The sequence below is a fragment of the Mastigoproctus giganteus genome, chromosome 3, assembly GCF_048544385.1.
Source record: "Mastigoproctus giganteus isolate SK-2022 chromosome 3, ASM4854438v1, whole genome shotgun sequence".
NCBI lineage: Eukaryota > Metazoa > Arthropoda > Arachnida > Uropygi > Thelyphonidae > Mastigoproctus > Mastigoproctus giganteus.
In genome coordinates, this window is record NC_143577.1 from 114,751,146 (window position 1) to 114,772,635 (window position 21,490).

The following is a 21,490-nucleotide window of genomic DNA, read 5'->3' on the forward strand; positions in this document are numbered from 1 at the left end:
CTATCTGGTAAGGCCACACCCGAAAATAAGAACACCATCATTGGAGAAACACCTTAGACCCATCTCCAATTCCTCATGTCTCCTGAAACTACTAGAAAGGACTCTTCTTCCAACTCTAATAACTGACTATCGTACTTCCAGAAGCCCCAATACAAATCATTTTTCATTACCAAATAGGTTCACCATTACCAATCTCCTTGCCGCCACCCACAGCATCCTTACAGCATTTGAAAGAAAAGAACTCCTCATAACCTACCTCGACATTGAAACAGCTTTTGATGTTGTTCAAATACCTGCCCTCCTACGACTGCTTGAAGACCACTACTCTATAGGCGGGGGATGCATTGCACTTCCTCTCATTGCTCCTCAACTGTATCACACCCCATTATTAAAAAAAACCTATACCGAGCAAATACCTATAGGAGTACAACAAGGGGAAGTCCTCTCTGGCCTCCTCTTTACTGTCATTATCTCCCCTTTTATAAGCCAGAGACCAGATGTATTGTCTTAGACAGATGATTTAAAAATACTGACTGACCATCCAAGAGAACACAGACCCCTCTAGGATCACAGAGGAAATTAACAGTGTGCTCCTCGTACTAGCGGGCTACCTTAAACAATTTGGCCTTAACATTAACCCAGCAAAGTAAGTGCATGCTTTACTCCCTGAAGAAAGAAACAATAACCATCTCGCCCAACATCAGGGGAGTTTCCAACCCGGCTATTCCATATCATTTAGATTTGGGGATTGTCTTTGACATAAAACTGAGATTCAACCAGCATATTGACAAACTCATCAGTCGTGCAGTGCACCTGAAATGGAGAGCAAAACAACCTGCATTATGTCTCAGACAGGGTCACAGCAACAAAATATGTCAGGACCGTTATCTACTCTCCACTGAAATCTGGGCATCAGCAGCACCTACGATCAGAAAACCTATCTGGGCAGCAGAATATTAACTCCTCAAATGGGTAACCTACAAGCATAGGTTACCACCCCATGTTCATACAACTGAAATGGCCCAGGGACCTGGTGATTTTTTTTTTTTTTCATTGGTGAAAAAAATCACGGTAAAGATGTTGACCAGTCTGATCATATCTCCTTCATTCTGGTACCTCTGCGGCTGGAGGATTCCATCTGCCCAGCACAGAGCCACCCTAACTATTTGCCCTCTTCATTCATGCCTCCACTTATCAGAATTAGAGATAAGGGAGTTCTTGTTGAGGCAGAGACTGAGAAAGATATTGTGAAATTAAAAGAATGTGTAAAGATTCAAGAGTTGGGTATGAAATATTTAATACCAAAGCCAATATCGCCAAGAATGTAATCTTTGATGTGGAAGGTGATGTAGAACAGGAGGAATTGATTCAACAGATGTGGCAAAGAAATTTTAAAGGTTGTACCATGGATAAATTTAAGGAAAGTGTGGAAGTGTTATCAGTGAATAAACATAAAGAGACACAACTGAATAATTGGGTGGTTCAACTGAGTTCGGATATTTGGAATATGTTAAGTGGGAAGACTAGATTATATATACGTTGGACAGCTTGCAAATTCAAGGAAGTTTTCTCTGTAGTTCAATGTTATCGTTGTTTGACTTTTGGCCATGTGGCGAAATTCTGTAAAAGAGAGGTAATGTGTGGTCACTGTGGTGAGAGGGACCATTCCTATAAAGATTGTAAAAATAAAAATAAAGATCCAAGATGTTGTTTATGTAGTAATAGGAGTGTTGAGGCTGCCCATGTAGCAATTGATAAAAAGTGTCCTGAGTATTTGAAAGCATTAGAAAATTATAAAAGGCGGATCCATTATGGATAAGAAAATCAGGGTACTTCAATTGAATGCTCAGAGGTCGAGGTCGGTAGCAGCTCAAATACATAAAGTTATGGAAGAGAATTCGGTGGCGGTGGCCTTGTTGCAGGAGCCTTACTCAGTACAGTCTTGTATAAGGGGTTATCCACAACGATATAGAGTAATTTCTGAAGGTAGGAATCCAATGACAGCTATTGTTGTTAGGGATACAGAAATAGTTGTAACTAAAATTATGTCAATGTGTGGTGAAATGTTCCTCTGTTGCGAAGTTATATGTCAGAGTGGTAGATTTTATGTTGCCACATTATATTGTCCACCTTCATTAGATATAGAACCCTTTGTTGATTATATGGAGAGACTGTGTAGAATGGTGGGTTCTTGTGGCTTGGTCATTGCCATGTATTCTAATGCTAACTCACCACTTTGGGGCGGTGGTTATTCTGATGATAGAGGGTTGATACTTGAAGAATGCCTCGCTCTCAATGGGGTTGAGGTGGTTAATATACATGGCCATATTCCGACTTACTCGACAATACATGGACAGTCTTTTATCGATGTAACGGTTGCAACAACATCTATAATTAGAAAAATTAGGAATTGGAATGTGTACGAAGAATACACCACTAGTGATCATAATGTTATCCTCTTTGAGATAGAAGATAAGGATAATAATAGAATATATTGTGATTTAGAAAGATTTAATGTAAATAAGGCTAGTGATGCCAAGTGGTTGAACTTCGAACACGATTATAGAGACAGAGTGGGCTTGATAAACTGGGTAGGTTTATCAGCTGTCCAATATGTTGATAAGTTAACCGAATTATTGCAAGACTTGTGTCGGAAGTATTTTAAAATTAGAAGAAGTGTGAATCGTCCTGTTCTGTGGTGGACAAGTGAATTGGGTCGTATGCGGAAAGAAGTTTTTAAGAAGAGGAGAGTATTCCAAAGATTGCGGCGAAGAGGTGATATGGACTTGGTTGAAGAAATAAAGGAACAATATAGAATATCCAGACGTGCCTATACTTGTGCTGTTAACAATGCAAAAATTGAAAAGTGGAAGAAGTTTGTAAATGAGCAGGGATCCAGGGATCCCTGGAATTCAATATATAAAGTTTTAAACAATAAAAGAAGCCTCTCTGAAATTTCGTACTCGATCGGTTCAGGAGAGAATGAAACTTTGTCATGGAGTGATTCTATGAGCAGGATACTGGATGGGCTCCTTCCGGTGGATATGGACAGTCTTGATGAAGAACAAGTATTGATGAAGGCACAGGTAGATGAATATCATAGTGATGAAATTGAAGAAGATGTTTCTTCACTTGAGGTGATGGAGGCTGTGTCCCGAGCAAAGGATAGAAAATCGCCGGGCCTGGATAAGTTGGAAGTGGTGGTGATTAAGAAAGTGTATAAGATTTTCCCAGAAATAATAGATAATATGTATAAAAGATGTTTAAATGAAGGTGTTTTTCCCCATGGCTGGAAGATTGCACGGATAAAATTGCTGGTTAAAGGTGTTGATAAATTATTGAATGAGACAGGGGCATATCGTCCAATTGCTCTCCTATCTGTACTAGGGAAAATATATGAACGGTTAATAATTAACCGATTAATGATTATATATGAAAGGGCAGGTTTAATGTCGAGTAGCCAGTATGGCTTTAAAAAAGAAAGATCGACAGAAGATGCAGCCTATAGCCTGGTGCAGAAAGTGGAATGTAGCGAGAGGAGATATGTCCTTGGTATATTTGTCGATTTCAAAGGTGCATTCGACCGGCTATGGTGGGATGGAATTATGTACAGAATAGGGATTACAAAGTGTTCAAATAAATTATATAGTGTATTTAGAGAATACTTTGTTAATAGAGAAGTGATTATTAGAAATAAGTATGTACAAATTAATAGGGAAGTATATCGAGGATGTCCACAGGGCTCGGTGATTGGACCCTTTGCTTGGAACATGGTTCTCGATGAATTTTTGAATTTTGAACTATCTGGTATAAGTAAAATAGCATTTGCGGATGATTTGGTACTTCTGGTAGAAGGTGATGCAAGATCACAATTGGAAGAAAGATCAGCTTATGTGCTGAATGAACTTGCAGGATGGACAAGAAAGTATAAACTTGAAGTATCAAGAGATAAAACGACTCAGATGTTATTAAAAGGGAGACTGAGTCAGAATCGTGCCCCTGTTGTAAGGCTTCTGAACGATTCAGTTCGTTATGTGAGAGAAGTGAAGTATCTTGGCCTGTTGCTGGAGGAACGACTGTTTTTTACAAAACGTTATTTATTTGAAGGACAAAATTAGAACCCTGTACGCGAAACTCCGGAGGATTGTAAGGGTCGATTGGGGAATTAAAGGCCGTTCCGTACATTTATTATATGAATGCTTATTTGTCCCTATTGTAACTTACGCCTCTGGAGTTTGGGTACACAGAGTTCCTCTAGTAAGAATTCAAAAGTATTTAGTACAGGCACAAAGATTTGCCTTACTAGCTATTACTCGAGCATGTCGAACTGTCTCGACGGCGGCCTTGCAGGTAATCTCTGGGAAGGTTCCGGTCCAGTATGTAGTCCTGATGTCTGGTTTACTTTATTATACCAAAAGAAATATTAGAAAAGAGATTATGGGAATCTTTTCGTGCCCTGATGAGGCAAGAAATTATGGACGAGATGATGTAAAACAGGAGAAGGTAAGGATTAAGGAAGAAATAACCTTGATGTGGCAAGAAGACTGGGATCAATCAGACAAGGGACGACAAACATATATGTTTTTACATGGTGTTGATGTTGTGAATAAGAAAAAACCGTGGTTGCAATTCGGTTTGCATGCCACTTTTTTACTGACTGGACACGGACTTGCCATGAGGCTATACCAATTGGGGCTACGAGACCGCGAATGTTGTTATTGTGGAAGTCCAGAGACGGCAGAACATATTACGTTAGATTGTGTGATCTATGAAGATCTGAGAAATGTATTAAGACTGTCTATAGGCGGCCTGGAGAGGGATGCACTTCAGGTCCTGTTCATGGATAAACCGACGTTTCAGTATTTTAATAATTTTGTGCGAGATGTCTTTAGACGGAGATATTACCTAGATAGTAGAGGCCCGCCTCCTAGCGGCAGGGGCGGGAACTCTTCTCATTAGGATCTGTGGAGTTTATAGGACTCAAAATAGATTTTTTCTAAGAAGAGGCTAAGTGGCCAAAAATTACGTGTTGAGTTGTGTTATAGTTAATTTATATTTTCTTTAATAAAATTGAATTGCAGACTCTGTCATAAATACCCTTTTAGACCTATCCATGGATGGGCTTCGGCCCAGGGAATGGAGGACTCAAAGGAGATACAAAATGGAATGTACCAAATGCTTGGACGAATCCAGGGCATTTATGCTGACCTTCAGAAATTTGATGTCAGCTGATGACTGGGATACTTGGACTGCGAACTGTCAGCTGCATCGGCCAATCCCCAAACCCCTTAACTAAAACAGGGAATGGTGACCCCGGGAGATGTGGTGCCACCATCTCTTGACAAAGCGTTATAACCCATCGCAACCGTGGAAGTGAAACTGCCCCGGTTGCTCTCAGTAAGGAATACTTTGTTGGTCCAGACAGTGTGCACAAGGAAAAGCCTTCTTTTTTCACATCCAAAGACAGCATATCCTTCATCACCACTTGTACCCCCCCCCCCCCCCCCCCCCCCCCCCCCCCCAGTGAATTAACTAATGAGCCTGGCACTGCTCTTGCTGCTCTCTCCCATGAACTGTGGGGACAATAGTCACTACCATAAATCATATATGTATCAGTTGTCATTTTGTTTATTTAAGTTTAATGTTCTAAATCTTATGTTACACTATTTTTGTAATATAATTTGCTTAATGCCAGTTCTCTTCACCTTAATATCTTATGTAAATTAGTGGCACCCATCATTTAATGTCATTTTGTTTTGTTCTTTAATGTATTATGTTTTTTAATATCTGTAAACCCCTGGCCTTTTGGCTGAAGGGAAAGTGCAATACTATTTAACCTTGTAACCAGTTACAATCAAATGTTGTTGCAATAAAGATTGTCTCTCTCTCTCTCTCTCTCAATATTAATTAATGTTATAATGCATTAATTAACCATGCAGTTATAATGTTTTAATTTTAATGAAACTTCTTACGTTGCACCTTAATGAGCCCTTCTTTGCTTTGGAAAGCTCAGGGATGTTAGATGGCACTGATGATGCAGTAATTCTTAGTTGGTTTGCAGGATTGTTATCTGTAAGTCTAGCATGCAAGTGGTTCTTGGCTAAATTTAATGTTGAGAAAAACTGTTCACACTTGGTAAGTGGTAGAAAACAGTGATGCAATTTTCATTGCATGATTCCTCAAAAGTGAATATTTTTCAGTATCTACATAGGATTTATAAAATTCCAAAATAGGTACACTATTAAATTTGGATTTCAAAGTTATATCCAATTGTTAAAAAATTAACTCTAGTTTCATGGAATCAGGAGCTTCATCTGGCTTCACATCAAAAGGAGTTTTGCACATTCTTAGTTTGAGTTCATGATTTTGTAAATCTTCAAACCTCTTTTGAAATTGATTGAAAAGAGTGGAATGCTCTGCAGCATACTCCACTGTCGACTCAGGTTTCATTTCTTTCAGTATTAGAAAATGTACCATGCACTGTTTTTTTTAGTTGAGTTACGAACAATTGCAGCATTGATTCAAACCTGATATTGACAAGAAGAGTGGTAATAAGCTGCTTTGGCCCTTGTAATTTCAAGTTTAGATCATTTAAGTGGCTAGTAATATCGACCAGAAATGCCAAACCACATAACCACTTTTAGTCCTCTAATTCCATAATGGGAGAGCCTTTATTATCCATTAAGAGTTTCACATCATCTTTCAGCTCATAGAAGCACTTCAGCATTACATAGCCAGCAAACCTCACAGTGGTACAGTAAATCACCACATTCACTTCATAGTCCTTTACATATCTTTAAATTCTCTGTTGTTCAGTCCCTTATTTTTTATGAAGTTAATACATTTCTTACCACTTTCATCACATTGGTCATTCTTAGAGAATGTGCACATAAATTTTGTTGGTGAATAAGACAGTGACACTATTAACACATTAGATTCCAGTTGATGGCTCTCCAATTCTTAATTAAGCAACAAGTCCTTTTTGAGATCCTACCATAGATGGTGCACCATCCGTAACTACACCGCTCAGTTTTTCATAGGGTAAATTGAAATCACCTATTGACATCAGAAAAGAGATCTACACCTGTGGTAGTTCCGAATATGTTTTATGGAATAAAACACATTCTGATGCTGCTTTTTTCAAGGATACTTGGATATTGTTAGCCATGTCTTTTATATAGCCAGAAACTATCCTCTGTGATAAACTTAATACTCTCAAACAATGACCTTTTCTGGAGATAAAATTTGTGCAACAGCAACTATACACTCTTTAACAAACTTGCCTTTGATGTGTGGTTTCAGTTTCTTTGCAATTAACTCACACACACTTCATAACTTGCTTGTGTTATGAATGTATTTCCATGAATAATTTCTTTTTAAAATAGATTATTTGCATAAAGATTCTTTTAAAAATGTTACCTTGTCTAAACACAGTCTCTTTTAGTTTTTCTTTTCCTTACACTTGGTCAATAGTGGCTTTCAAGATTGTGCTTTTTATAAACTGCAACCAATTCTTTACAAATGCGACACTTTTCCTTTACTTCCATGAAAAAATAATTATTCGTCCATTTTTCATCAAAGATCTTTTGCTGCAGCTCTTTTATTATTACTAGTCATTGCAGAAATTACTTTTATACACTTTACAATATTGATTTAAATAGAAATAAGCAAATGAACCATAAATGATGCCAGCATTCAAAATTATTGCACTTAATTTGCAATGTATAATGAATGCAACTGAATCAACACTATCTACCCATCACCAATAACAAGATCTAATAAGACAGAGCCAATGTATGCAAGCATAGTTTTGCAGGAGAAACATGTTAAATGCTAAGTGGCTGTAATAATGGTGTGACTATTACATCCAACTCATGATTAATGTCACAAGACAAGCATTATGACTAACAGAAATTTGTTTATGGACTGCTTAAAACAACTTATATTAAATGTCTGTTTTGTCCTCAAGACTTATGGCATTTTAGAGGACTTCATCATCAATGGGAGGTTTCAAATTTGACTGGGAGCGAATTTTAACCTGCAGGCAAGAAGTTTCTCACCCCTGCTATAAACTTTAGTCAGTTGAATTAGAGCCAAAGTTGTCCTTGTGTCAGTAGCTCTTAGTTCTTGGAGATCAACTCCAACAATTGGTAAATAGTCTGGATTTTAAAAAATCTACATTATCAGAAAAAAAGGCCGACCGGGCTAGCCAGGTGGGTAAAGTGCCTGCCTGGCAACCCAAAGGATTCGAATCCCGCCTCGGGCTTGGATCAAAGTACAGGTGATCCCCGCTTAACGCTGATAGTTCATTCCGGGAAAACAGAGCGCTAAGTGAATCCGCGCTAAGCGAGCGCCATATTCCCATAAGGTAACATATGTATTTGTGAGTTGCGGTCTATTCCATAGGATATTTTCTAATCAATAATAAATGGTAGTGAAAATATGCACCAATGTCGATTAAAAATATTTAATATTCAAAATTTTGTACATATAAAATATTCTACATTATATACACATAATTATGAGGTAATTAACTAACGAAAATCATGAATTTATTAATTCGATGGCCCTGTGCTCTCGAGTTTTCGTATCTTTGGACTGAAAAATGTGTCAATTTTGGGTTGTGCTTTGGCCCTCTTCCTCTCATTGTACAACATCATGTAGGGATTCATTTCTTTCTTCAAATTTCTTATTACCTTGGCACTTCGTTCCATGTCAGGGTCGTTCTCCTGGAAATAATCACACATTTTTTCGAAGTGTTCAAAAGCTTCACTAAGTCCTTTTGCAGTCAGCGACTTCATCGGTTCTTCATCTATAGTATCTTGATCATCTCCCTCAATAGCAAGCTCTTGTTCTTTTATAATTTCCATTTGTTCTTCATTAGAGAGGCCATCCCTGTCGTTGTCGATCATCTCTTGTATGATGTCTTTGTTAATTTCGTGTAATCCTGCTTCTTTTCCGAGCTCAACAATTTGTGTTTTAACATTTTCAACGGAATCATCAGGTTCCTGGGAATGCTTTATGCAATTTTTCCAAACTTTCCCCCACACTCCATTCATGGTTTTCTGAGTCACTTCATCCCAGGCACTTGAAATGTTGTAGATGGCGGTTTTAATGTTATAGGATTTCCAAAACTCCTTTAAGCTCGGTACATTTTCAGTGTTGATGGCTTTAATAGCTTGGGAAAAGGTGTTCCTTATGTAGTACGCTTTAAATGTTGCAATTACTCCTTGGTCCATTGGTTGGATCAGAGATGTAGTGTTTGGAGGCATGTAAAAAACTTTTATGTGATTGTTCAAGTCTTCTAAGCTCTCTTTGCTTGGATGTCCTGGCACATTGTCCATGATTAGAATAGCTTTATAACCAATGTTATTTTTTGCACAATATTTTTCCACTGCAGGACAGAAGAACTCAGCATACCAATCAATGAAAAGCGGTCTGGTTACCCAAGCTTTTTTATTAGCCTTCCAGATTACAGGTAGGTTTGATTTAACTAAACCTTTAAGAGCCCTTGGATTTTCGGAATGGTAAACTAAAAGGGGTTTTAATTTAAAATCCCCCGCAGCGTTACCACCCAACAACAAAGTTAACTGATCCTTCGCCGCTTTGAAGCCTGGCATGTTTTTTTCTTCTTTCGATATGAAACTTCTTTTAGGCATTCGTTTCCAAAAAAGACCTGTTTCATCTATGTTAAAAACTTGTTGAGCAGTATAACATCCCTCTTCAATAATTTTAACAAATTCTTTTTTGAAAGTTTCGGCTCCTTGTTGATCTGCACTTGCAGCTTCTCCCTGTATTGCTACGTTGTGCAGGTTATAGCGCTTTCTAAATCTATCAAACCAGCCCTTACTAGCGTTAAATGGTTCCACATTTTTTTCGGGGTGAGCTTCCTTTAAATCTTCATATAGGCTCTTCGCTTTTTCTTTAATAATAATTGAACTTAACGGAATTCTACGTTGAATGTTGTCTTCAATAAAATTATGTAGAAGTTTCTCCATTTCAATCATAATAGCCGGCCTAGCCCTGGTCAATTTAGTTGCCTGCAGTGGAACAGCTGTTTTTCCAGCTGCTAAAATTGATTCTTTATTTTTTATGATTGTTCTTACAGTTGAACCTGCCAGTCCTAAATTATTGCACACATCCACTTGTCTTTGACCGGAATCAATTCTCTTCAAAACGTCTAATTTAATTTTCAAACTCAATGTTTTTCTTACCTTTCCAATCTTTGCACCGTGTCCAGACATTGTTGCTTTTTAATTCTTATCCGCCATAACTCTCTGCAAACGTAACTGCGTTGCACTGATTGTGATACGATGTTCGAGTAAAGTAAACTGTCTGTATGTCTAACACTGTATGCACTGAATGATATCTAGAATTCCTCTGGCAAGTGAGCTGAAGACGGTGACAAATGTTTTATTTATCTGAAAAGTTCGATTTTACCGTGCAGTAAAATCAAATGGTTGTTTATTGCAGGAAAAGTACTGTAAATCAATTATGGTGTGACTCATGGAGAATGTTTATGGAATTTCCAAAACAGTAAAACAAACAATTTTTATGTACTTCGGGTGACCACAAGGTCAGAGGAGTTCAGAAGACAAGAGAATACTGTACAAGAAACAGCACCGCATTTAGCACTCATGGGATTGATTGTGTGAAAAACATTTCGCAAGTTATAGTTCCCACAGTAAAACAAAAGAAGAGATAGGGAGTAAATCTATTTTTAGTATCTTTCTATTACAGGTCAGAACAGAAAATGCAGACTTCGTAACAACATATGACACTGGATGGTAAATTTTTTCAACTTGTGTACTAAAAAAAGAATTTCTCCCTTGAAACTATCCACACCAAGAAAATAAGAGCATATTGAAAGTTTCAATTTTGTACATAGTGTAGAAATTATAAAAATAATTACTGTAGTTAATTTCATGGTGGCTGTTTTCTCCTTTTGCCAAAAAAAAAAAAAAAAGGCTCAAAACAGACTGGACTAAGACGGATTTGCTAAAAATTCAATCTGTATGCTAGTAAAATAGCGTTACATTGAGTTTTGACAGCGTTATAGTCAGATACGGGTTATAATGTAAGAACAGCGTTATAGCGAATCAGCGTAAAGCGAACCGCGTTATAACGGGGGCCTGCTGTACTGCAAAAACCTTGGGAGGTGCTTATGGCCACAGAAGCCGATGTGCCAACAACTACAAAAAAAAAAAAAAAAAAAAAAAAGTATAATACTTACTCTGTCTTTAAATACTTAAATTTATTTTTTTACATATTCATCACTACACTACTTTGTGTCAAACCAGATCATGGTGTAGCAGTAGAATAAATTTAAAATTGATAATCCCCAGTTGTAAACCTTGCTCTCAGCTTCCATTAGCCATTTCTTCAGACAGTGACAGCATCATCATTAGCACACTGTTCCCCTTAAGGTCATCATGTGTGATAGGGACACAGGTGAATGCCTGAGTGTTTAAAGTTGGGACTGTATGGGGGGATGTGGCAGGTAGCCCCCTAAATTCTATAATAATCTCCCTTGTAACAATGCTGCTATAGATGCCTGATGCTGTACCAAAAGATAAATTTTCCTTTTTTCTCTGGCCTCACTCTTGCAGTGTATCTTCAGCTTCTTCAGTGTCTCCGTGCATTGAGAAGAATTGATCACATCCTCATTCCAGGAAATCCACATGGATAACTTCTCATGTTCCAAACAAAATAGAACACAATTTTTCTAGCAAATGACAGAGTCTTGAATTTCTTCTATATTGACAAATCCTCATGTTTCAACTCTATAGTGTGTGCCACTTTTTCTATGGTTTATAGTGGTGTATGCAGGTTTGAACGTCGGAGTTTATGCTGTCAAGAAAGTCAATATGTAGTGGTATGATTACCTTTGGTATCATACCACTACATATTGGCAAGACCTGCACGCTATTTGTTGTGAGCTAGTGTTAGCATCCATGAAATTCCTGGCACACAGTTTCCTGTATTCCAGATTGTTCAGGTATGTTTTAAACACATAAAGCTGATTCCCTTCTACATACATTTCCTCGGTCTCAATGCTCAGTCTTTGCGAATCAGTATATCCACTGTCCCCTCAATTTCTGTACTTGTTGTTTGCGAGAACATCCTGATCTTGACACAGCCTTAACTCCACTGTCATCCTCACTGTCTAGCATGCCTAATCAACCACCCAACCGTACTCAGTGTCAATCTTCATTTTTGCAGACTACTACAGCCTGATGCTACAACAATCTGTATGCAACAAAAATGTAAAAGAATATGGAGGTGCTAGTTTCAGAGCAGCCCTCATGTATAAATTTTTGTTTTAATCATAATACTTCATTAAGTATTGATTGAGTATTCAGTATATTCTTATTTGAAACTCCCCCCCCCTATTCTTCCAATAGAGTTATTGTGTATTCTGTGGCAGCATTATTAATGGAACACCAGTTACTTTAGAAGAACAGGCACAGATAAAAGATTTCTGTAGCACAAGCTGTTTACAAAGCCATAGATTAAAAGATGGTAATCAACCTGAGAAGCCTAGAGGGAAACAGTCAAATGGAGCACAGTATCAGTATGAAAGTACAGGTATTATCTTGATTTCCTTTTTACATATTATAAAAAGTTTGTTAGAAGTAAATTGAATGCTTTTAAATATAAAAAAAGATATCATTAAAAAAGACTTAAGTTTTTTTTTTTTTTTTTTTTTTTTAATTTTTCAGTGATGCATAGCTGCTAACTCCACATTTATTATAATCTTTGTTTTTTACTTGGTTTGATCCTTCTCTATCTCGCTGTTGTAATATAGTTGTTGACGAAGAGTTTCTCTTTCTTTTTGTAAAAATGTTAGTTTTTCTCCATCTTCTTTTCACAAAAAATAAAACATGATTTTTTAAAATTTTTATTTGGCAAGTATCTGCTTATTTTCTTGGATGATATGAGTTGGCTGTCAGGTTTTCTATAGTAATCTATGTTGCCAAATAAAATGCCATAATAGCATTTGTTCACTGTAACATGTGATATTTCATTGGACTTTGTGGTGTGCAAAGCTAATTAACAGTGTCTTTTGGTAAGATGCCAAAGAACTATGATGTATAGTTTTAAAGATACATATGCAAAATTTTTCATATATTATAATATCTGAAAAAAGGAATGTTTGCCGTGTGTGTGTGTACTGTATGTATATGTGTTTTTTTTTTAATGTCAAGCAGTGGAAAACCACTGCTTGCAAATTGTCTGATGTAATCAGACATTTGCAAACAAATACTCATAAAGACAGCATGCATTGTATAGAAAGAAATGTGACAGTACATGTTGCATTTCATCGTGATGGTAATGTCATGCATGCCAAATGTTTATTTGTATCTTTTGTTATAGAACGTAATCTTCCTCTGATTGCTGCATCATGCAGATGCATTGTTCAGGAATGTTTCCTGATAGCAAAATAGCAAAAAATAATAATAATTAAATAATAATAATAATTATTATTATTATAATAAGGGGCACGATGGCCCAGTGGTTACAACACTGGACTACCAGTCTGATGGACCCAGGTCGAGTACCGCCTTGGCGGAAGCGAATGCGGCTCCATCACGTTGGGAGACTGGTATAATAATAGTAATAATTTAGAATAATAATAATAAATCAATTAATAGTAATTAATAAATAAATAAATATCATAAAAGTTGCTCCAAGGGACCTACCTACCCCAAGATCAGAGTGGTGGCTAAGGCAGATTGTGGCATCACTCCCGAGAACTACCACTGGACATAAGCCGAAGCTAAACAGGTCATCGCACAGAAATATTAATCATACTGCATCAAGTGTGGCGCAGGATAAAGTCACTTGCATTCTGGCCTTAGGCAGAGGGGTCAGTTCGAAAAATCAGAGACGGTCTACTGAGGAAGACAGCGGAGCGAGTGGCGCTGTTCCCCGTATGGCTACCACAAGAGAAGGCCAAGACCATCCAGCCCCACCAACTGGAAGTTCTTCCTGCGCAACTGCACTAGTGACCACCCAGGAAGGAAGAAAACACCAATGCATGAAGTGGAGCATCGAAATGAATATATACATCATGCAAGCATACTACAAAATAACGAAGCTGGAGACTGATATGACAACTTACAGAGCGAGACTACATACCAAGTGGCTGGAACGATTCCCGGATATTCAGGTCAGCGAATAGCGGACCAGAGAAGGACCATCGTCACTAAGAACCTGATAGCTCCTGCAATCTTGTAAAAAATCTAACAGGACGTTAGATTTTTTACAAGCGATTCACTACAAAGGATAAAAAATATGGAACCAGAGGAGGAAGAACATACCACCACTGAACTAGAGGAAGAAGAGCAAGAAGAAATACAACCCACAGCAGCTGAAGTGGAAAGAGACGAGGTTATGATATCCAGAATAGAAGACGAGTGGAAGAAGGCCCTAACAGAATTGGAAGGAATGGACCCCACAAAGACTCGTGATACTGTAGCAGATCCCGAATAGAACCTTGTGGAGAATCACAAACCACCTGAATCGCCACAAAATACCGCATTACCTCAACAGCAATGGTGCGACACTGGAAGCCATCCACACAGCCGTGTATTGTGCTGCGGTAGCAGCCACGAGGATTAATGGAAGAGAAGCAAGAGACCACCAGCAGAAAAACCGAAAACAGAAGGAACCACCAGCTTGGAAAAGAAGACTTCAGCAGAAGATAGAAGAATTAAGAGTCAAGATAGGCCAATTGAAAAAGTACTAATGGGGAAATAGGATTAAGAAATTAATTGGAAAAGTGAAGAGCATCCTCAAGAGAGACAGCATCCACAGCAAACATGAGACAAAAAATCAGAGAATAGGAGCGTACTTGGACACATTGAAGCAGAACCTCCTTGCACTCAGCAAGGGACTACGCCGATACAAAGAGAGAGCTCCCAGAGAAAAATAAACAACCGAATCTTCGATGAGGACCAATGAGACTTCTACAGGAATCTCGGAAAAGAAGGGAACGGACCATCCGAGAAGCAGACGATTGAGGAGTTCTGGTGTAACATGTGGAGCAGGGAATTAAGACTTAAGAGCTGAGCCACCTGGATAGAACTAGAACGCAACAAAACCAAGGACGTACAAGAAATGAGAGGGTGGGAGATTCGGGTAGAAGAAGAAAAACAGACGATCAAGAACTCTCACAACTGGAATAGACAAGGTAATGTCTACAACTACTGGTACAAGAAGCTCACTTGCACACACACACACAGGCACCTGGCGGAGCAGTTCACCTGAATGATAAGGCACCCAGATACAATCCCAAAGTTTCTCACTCAAGGAATCACATATCTGAAACCTAAAGACAAAGATATAGGCCAATCACCTGCCTCCCAACAATGTACAAGATCCTGACCAGCTGCATAACCAGGAGGATATCAGACCACTTGGAGAGCCAGAACATAATGGCCAAACAGCAGAAAGGATGCAAGCGCAATTAACCATAGATGCCGCGGTTAATGAGCAAGATTACCTATAAGCTGCACAACATGTACACAGCCTACATCGAATACCGCAAGGGCTTCGACTCCATGCCTCGTAGCTGGCTAATAGAGGCGCTGAACATCTACAAAGTCAATTCGATAGTGACAAACTTCCTAGGAGAAACGATGGCGAAATGGAGTACCACCATTAAGGTCAAAAACATCACAACCAGGCCAATCCCCATCAGGAGAGGAATCTTTCAGGGAGATGGCCCTGAGCCCATTGTGGTTCTGTCTAGCACTTAACCCGCTATCTACCATGCTCAACATTAGCAAGTACGGATATAACCTCAAAGAAGGAAGGAAGAACCTGTGCACTCTCACCCACCTGATGTATATGGATGACATCAAGCTCTACACAGAAACTGAGAAGCACCTCCAGCAACAACTCCAGATCACTGAAGAATTCAGCAGTGATATTAGGATGGAATTTGGTCTAGACAAATAGAAGATCCACGGATTGCACCAGGGAAAATTTGTCAACCGAAACTTCCACCTGCAGAGTGCTAAAGAGATCTAAGCTATGCCAGAGAGGGAGAGGCCTACAAATACTGGGGGATGATGCAGGCTGAGCAGTTACAGCACAAAGAAATTAAGGCCTGCCTGACCAAAAAATACCATCAGAGACTCAGAAGCCTGCTGAAAGCAAAACTGAACAGAGGGAACACAGTTAAAACCATAAACACCTGTGCAGTCCCAGTGCTAACATACTCTTTTGGGGTCATAGATTGGACTAACACAGAGCTGGAGGATATCATGAGAAAGACAAGGACAATGACAATGATGACCGCCAACACCACCTGCGATCTGCCGTGGAGAGACTGACAATTGCCCGGGAAGAAGGAGCCTGATAGTCCTCATTGAGCAACAGAAGACAGCAATAGTTAACCTGAAGGATTACTTCCAGAAACACACAGTAGCACTCCACCAGGCCATAAGGAAGATAGACAAGCGGTACACCCCACTCAATCTAAGCGAGGAGTTCCTCCCCAACCAGGAAGTACAAACAAAGCTAGAAAGATGGGCAGAGAAGACACTCCATGGCAGACACTACAATGATCACCATCAAGATCACATAGATAAAATTGCTTCCAATGCATGGCTCATGAGCGCGACCCTCTTCTCCGAGACTGAAGGATTCATGTTTGCCATCCAAGCCCAGGTAATCAACACCAGGAACTATAGAAAATACATTGCCAAGGAGCCCAGAGTGTTCGATGACACATGTCGACGATGCTACCTGGCCTCAGAAATGATCCAACACATCACCATGGGATGCAAGGTGATCACCCAGACTGAGTACACTCATAAACACGACCAGGTAGCCAGGATTAATACATCAGAAGCTAGCAAGGAAATACCAGTTGATTGAAGAAAGTGTACCGTACTACAAGTACGAACCGCAGGCAGTACTAGAGACCCCAACCCACAAGCTGTACTGGGACTGTGCCATAATAACACATAGGACAATCCCGCACAACAGACCAGACATAACTCTTGTGGACAAGAAGGAAAAGGCTACCTATCTGATTGACATAGTGGTACCCAACACTGGCAACCTGCAGAAAACCAATGGGGAAAAAATCAGAAAGTACACGAACCTAAGACAGGAGTACACGAACCTAAGACAGGAGATCAAAGAGATGTGGCATATGCAACAAGTAACGACCATCCCGATCATCATGTCAACCACAGGTATGGTGCCAAAGACCCTACATAACAGCTAGGCAGGAACTCCAGAAAGTCGCAATCCTGAACCCCTGTAGGATAGTCAGAGTTCCTCTACCAACAGTAACGCCAGACATAACAACAACCACCCTGTGTACATGGTAGCAATACCCATCACGAGGTGGAACCCCCAATCAGGGAGAAATAATATAAGAGCAATAATAATAAACTTGGTCAGAGAAGAATGAAAACAACAGGTTTTGCTGGGAAAGTTACATGTATAGGAAAAGAAGAGGTAGTAATGGCTCTGAAAAATGGCCTGTGTTTGATTGTTATAGATGGCAGTCGAAATCATTCCTGTTGTGGTGACCTATCATTATAATAATAATAAAAAAATAGTAAAATTGAAAGCAACTTGCTGTCATTTCCATCATTGGACGGTGACTCTAGAGGTTATAAATTTAGATATGGTTCTGAACACAAAAGCATGTGGGCTTCCTTTGAAAAGTTGTTCGGCACTTAATATTAATAATTCACTGTTCTGGTAGGCATAAAAACAAGTAGCAAGGGTATTAAAAGAGGAGAATGAGAAATTTGTGGTAATGACTGTCCTTATATTATTAATTTATGTGCTGAAAAGGGATCTACATTCCTTTTTTGTGAAAGTGGATGAATACTTGATGGAAATTTACTGTTTAGAAAGAAGCTCTAAAAAAAAAGATAGATATAAAACAATTTCAACTGATGCATGCCATTGAATTAAAAAAACATTTTAATCATGTGTGTACACATTGGCTATCTTTGGTTACATGTGTAACTAGACTGGTTGGAGAGTAGTGGTAGAAATTTTTGACAAGTCTGTTTAGAAATGTTAGAAGTGGAGAGTAAAGCAATAAAAACTTTTCAGAATTACCAAATTGAAAAGTACAACAAGTGACGTCAGAACCGCTGTGGACCCGGTTGTACTGACTCATGTTCAAATCCATTGTTCATGACCCATAAGAATTGATGACCTCAAGAAAAAGAACTTCTGAATTGCAAACTTCTGGTCAAAGTAATCCTAAACAGGCCAAGAAGCTGATAATTCTAGGCATTTTATTTTCACTCAAGCAGAAAGTCTGTTCTTGTTCCTCCTTTCTGGCTTGTAAAAGCACTAGCTATGTTGAAGAATGTTATATACAGATTTATTTTACCAACAGTTTTTAGATCTGCCACTTCAACTTTGGAAAATTGTTGACCACTGCAGACTAAACCAGATGGATGGTTCTGACTTAGGAATTTCTACTACCACTGTCATGGAGATTGTGAAACGAGAGAAGATTGTGTTCTTTTTCTCTGTGAAAGTTTGTGTTGGCATGTGACTGCATGGAGCACAAGCTTCCATTGAAAAATGATGTTCTATAAATGTTGAAGTATGTTGAAGTAGCACAAATTTCACCAATTGGCAGTGCATCCTTTTCACATTTGAAATTTTTTGTGGATGTTTCTGTTACTTTTACAGTAGGGCCCATTTGTGCAGCGGGTTAGGTTCTAGATCCCCCCCCCCACCGCCAAAAAGCAAAAATCGCTAAAAAGTGGAACATAGCATTTTTTTCACTTGTGAATGCATATAAAAGCCTAATAACATATTCATTATCATATGCTGTAAACAGACTGAATAACAGACAATAAAATGGTGCCCGACCCCCGTCTTCAGACTCAGTTGCTGAGCTCGTTATGCTGAAAAAAAAACAGAACAAGCGGCGAACATAATGAACACTGATATAATTGAAAACTGCTGTATTAGCGGAATGCCAAGAAGCAGTACTCCGAATAGTGGGGCCCTACTATATCTAAAATCATTCTTGTCATTTTAACAATTCCTCATAGATGAGTGTGAGAGTATATTTAACCATTTAGGGGGTGTGAGGAAGAGAAAAAAATAAAACCAAGTGAATGCAGTTCTCCTTGCATTAAAGTTTTAAAAATGCCCTTGACAGCTGAATGTGAACAGCAGTGCCATTGTAATAAACATAACTTTGGCTCATCCTTTATGAAGAGGGCAAAGTCTGCAACAGTATATTCTTTAAGTATATTTCTTGAAGCAGTCAAAATCAGTTTGTCTAATAGAATATCGAAACAGAAATGCATACTCAGTATGATAATGTTTAAAAACATATTCTACTGGTAAACAATCGCATGGCTATATTTTAATATAAAATGTGTATTTCTAGAGCAGCATTGATTTTTTAAAATCCTTCATTTTCTGAAGAATCTCTTGTTGGGAATTTCTAGCTTTTTTTGAATGTCAAGATTTGGCAGAAGATGATGTGTTAGCTGTAGTCCATACTTAATGATCATATAGGCATTGTCCTATGGTAACAGCTACATGCTGCCACAAAAACAATATTGGGGCCATTGTTAAATATATTAATTGTTGTTAATAGTACTCAGTTTAGCTATCATAACAATTAAATTGTAAGCTCCTCTCCTGGGGCTCTTGAAGGGTATAAAAATAAACTTAAATTTAATAAGTCCTTGATTGCTCTGTATTATGCCAAGGAAAGATCTAGGTCTTTTGATGTGAAAACGTCTATGGCGGCACTGGAGTAAAACCAATTGGTAATGAAATTTTCTTACACAAATGATGCAAACAACGTCACTTCCTATTAGGTGGCTGTTAGATTTTAAATGATGCAAATGATGTCACTTCCTAAATGGTGCTGACAATGCTAATTTAGTCACTAACATTGATTTGGTAGAGTAAATAGTGGGCTTGAGAATAAAACATTGCATTGTTCATCATGAAGTCACTTCCTAAGTGATGCTAACTTAGTTACTAACTTTGATTTGGTAGAGTAAGCAGTGGGTAATATGCAAGAATAAAAGATTCGAAGCCACCGAAGAAGCCTCTCGTGTCGAAAAGTAACGAGTTCAAAAACATAGAGATTGAAAAAAAATGCAGACTTTAATAAAGTCTGCTTTTCAAGATTTTGATCAACGTTAACTTTCTAAGTAGCATAAGTAAGTAATTAAGTTTTGATTAAACTGTTTAAAAATTTAAATGGTTTTGATTCAAGAACGCAACAATAAAACAATCACCTGAACAAAACAACAATCACTTCTTGCAGTAATTTTTGGTTATGATGTCATTCTAGTCTACAAATGGACACTGCTAACTATTGAATTGTAAAAATACCAAATCTAATTTAAGTTAACAACCTATAAGAGTATTTTGAAGTTGGCTAAAACTTCAGCTGAGCAAAATTGAAAAAAGTATGCACGAATAAAAGCTTCAAAGCCACCGAAGAAGCCTCCTATGCCAACAAAAGAATGAGTTCAAAAATAGACAATGAAAAAAAAAATGCAGAGTTTAATAAAATCTGTTTCTCAAGATTTTGAGAGGCAGATTTTGTTAAACTCTGAAAAATACATTTGGAGCCCGTTACTTCTAGAATTTACAACTGCAGACATAAGTACTATGAAGGCTTTTAATACTTATCGAGCATCTCTCAAAAATGATTCTATTCCACCTCATCTGCCTCAATTGGATTTAGTGAATGAAAAGGGTTCATTTCTCCTCGTATACCATTCATGAAAATTGGAAGACTAAGATATGGTTTCAGCCAATATGGAATTTTCTGCCGAATTATAAATGTTCCTGTAAATGCTAATTTGATGATTGATTATTTGCCTCGGAGAATTAATGACGATTATTGCGTTAATGTGTAGGAGCATTCTTTAATGAAAACATGGAACACGATAATGCTCCAGTACGTGATGAAATGAGTGAAGCTATACCTATTGAAGAAAGTTTATTTGCTCAACAACAAACCCTTTTGTGGAGCAATGACAAATATTTATGAATAGTTCCTGGTAAACGAATTGTTCCACAAAGTTTACTTTTTGATGAACATGCTGAAGAATTGACCTTTCTAGCATTTACCTAGGTCAGTATCAAGAGTTTACAGATAATTTAAAAGTTACACTGTTTATGATAGTATCAAGTGAACTTCATTGTTCAGATTGGCACGGAGCGATGTCTTATCTTCTTTATATGGCTATGGAAATAATGAGACTAAGAACTCGAGATTCATTAACAGTTTCTTTTAAATACGTCGTGGAAAAGACACTAAGCTCGGCAAAGAACAAATCCAATCTCAAGAATACGTCAATAACTGCATTGAAAAGAATTCACCGTTTTTGAAATCGATTCCGAATTCATCTTATTACTGGACACGATATAAGAGAGATCTGTTTGCGATGATCAGACAATTGGTTAAACCTACATTCTTAACTTTGAGTGCAAACGAAATCGGTTGACC

The 21,490-nt window shown here is 38.1% G+C and overlaps 1 protein-coding gene across 3 annotated transcripts in view; it reads left to right on the plus strand.

Annotated features, from left to right (window-relative positions):
* The window catches only part of Scm (Polycomb protein Scm), a 427,976-nt gene that overhangs the window by 110,829 nt on the left and 295,657 nt on the right, over positions 1-21,490 (plus strand). For all 3 annotated transcript variants that reach the window (XM_090370651.1, XM_090370653.1, XM_090370652.1), the window contains one exon: positions 12,405-12,588. In XM_090370651.1, the coding sequence (XP_090226777.1) occupies positions 12,405-12,588 (184 nt within the window). The remainder of the gene's footprint in view (positions 1-12,404; positions 12,589-21,490) is intronic.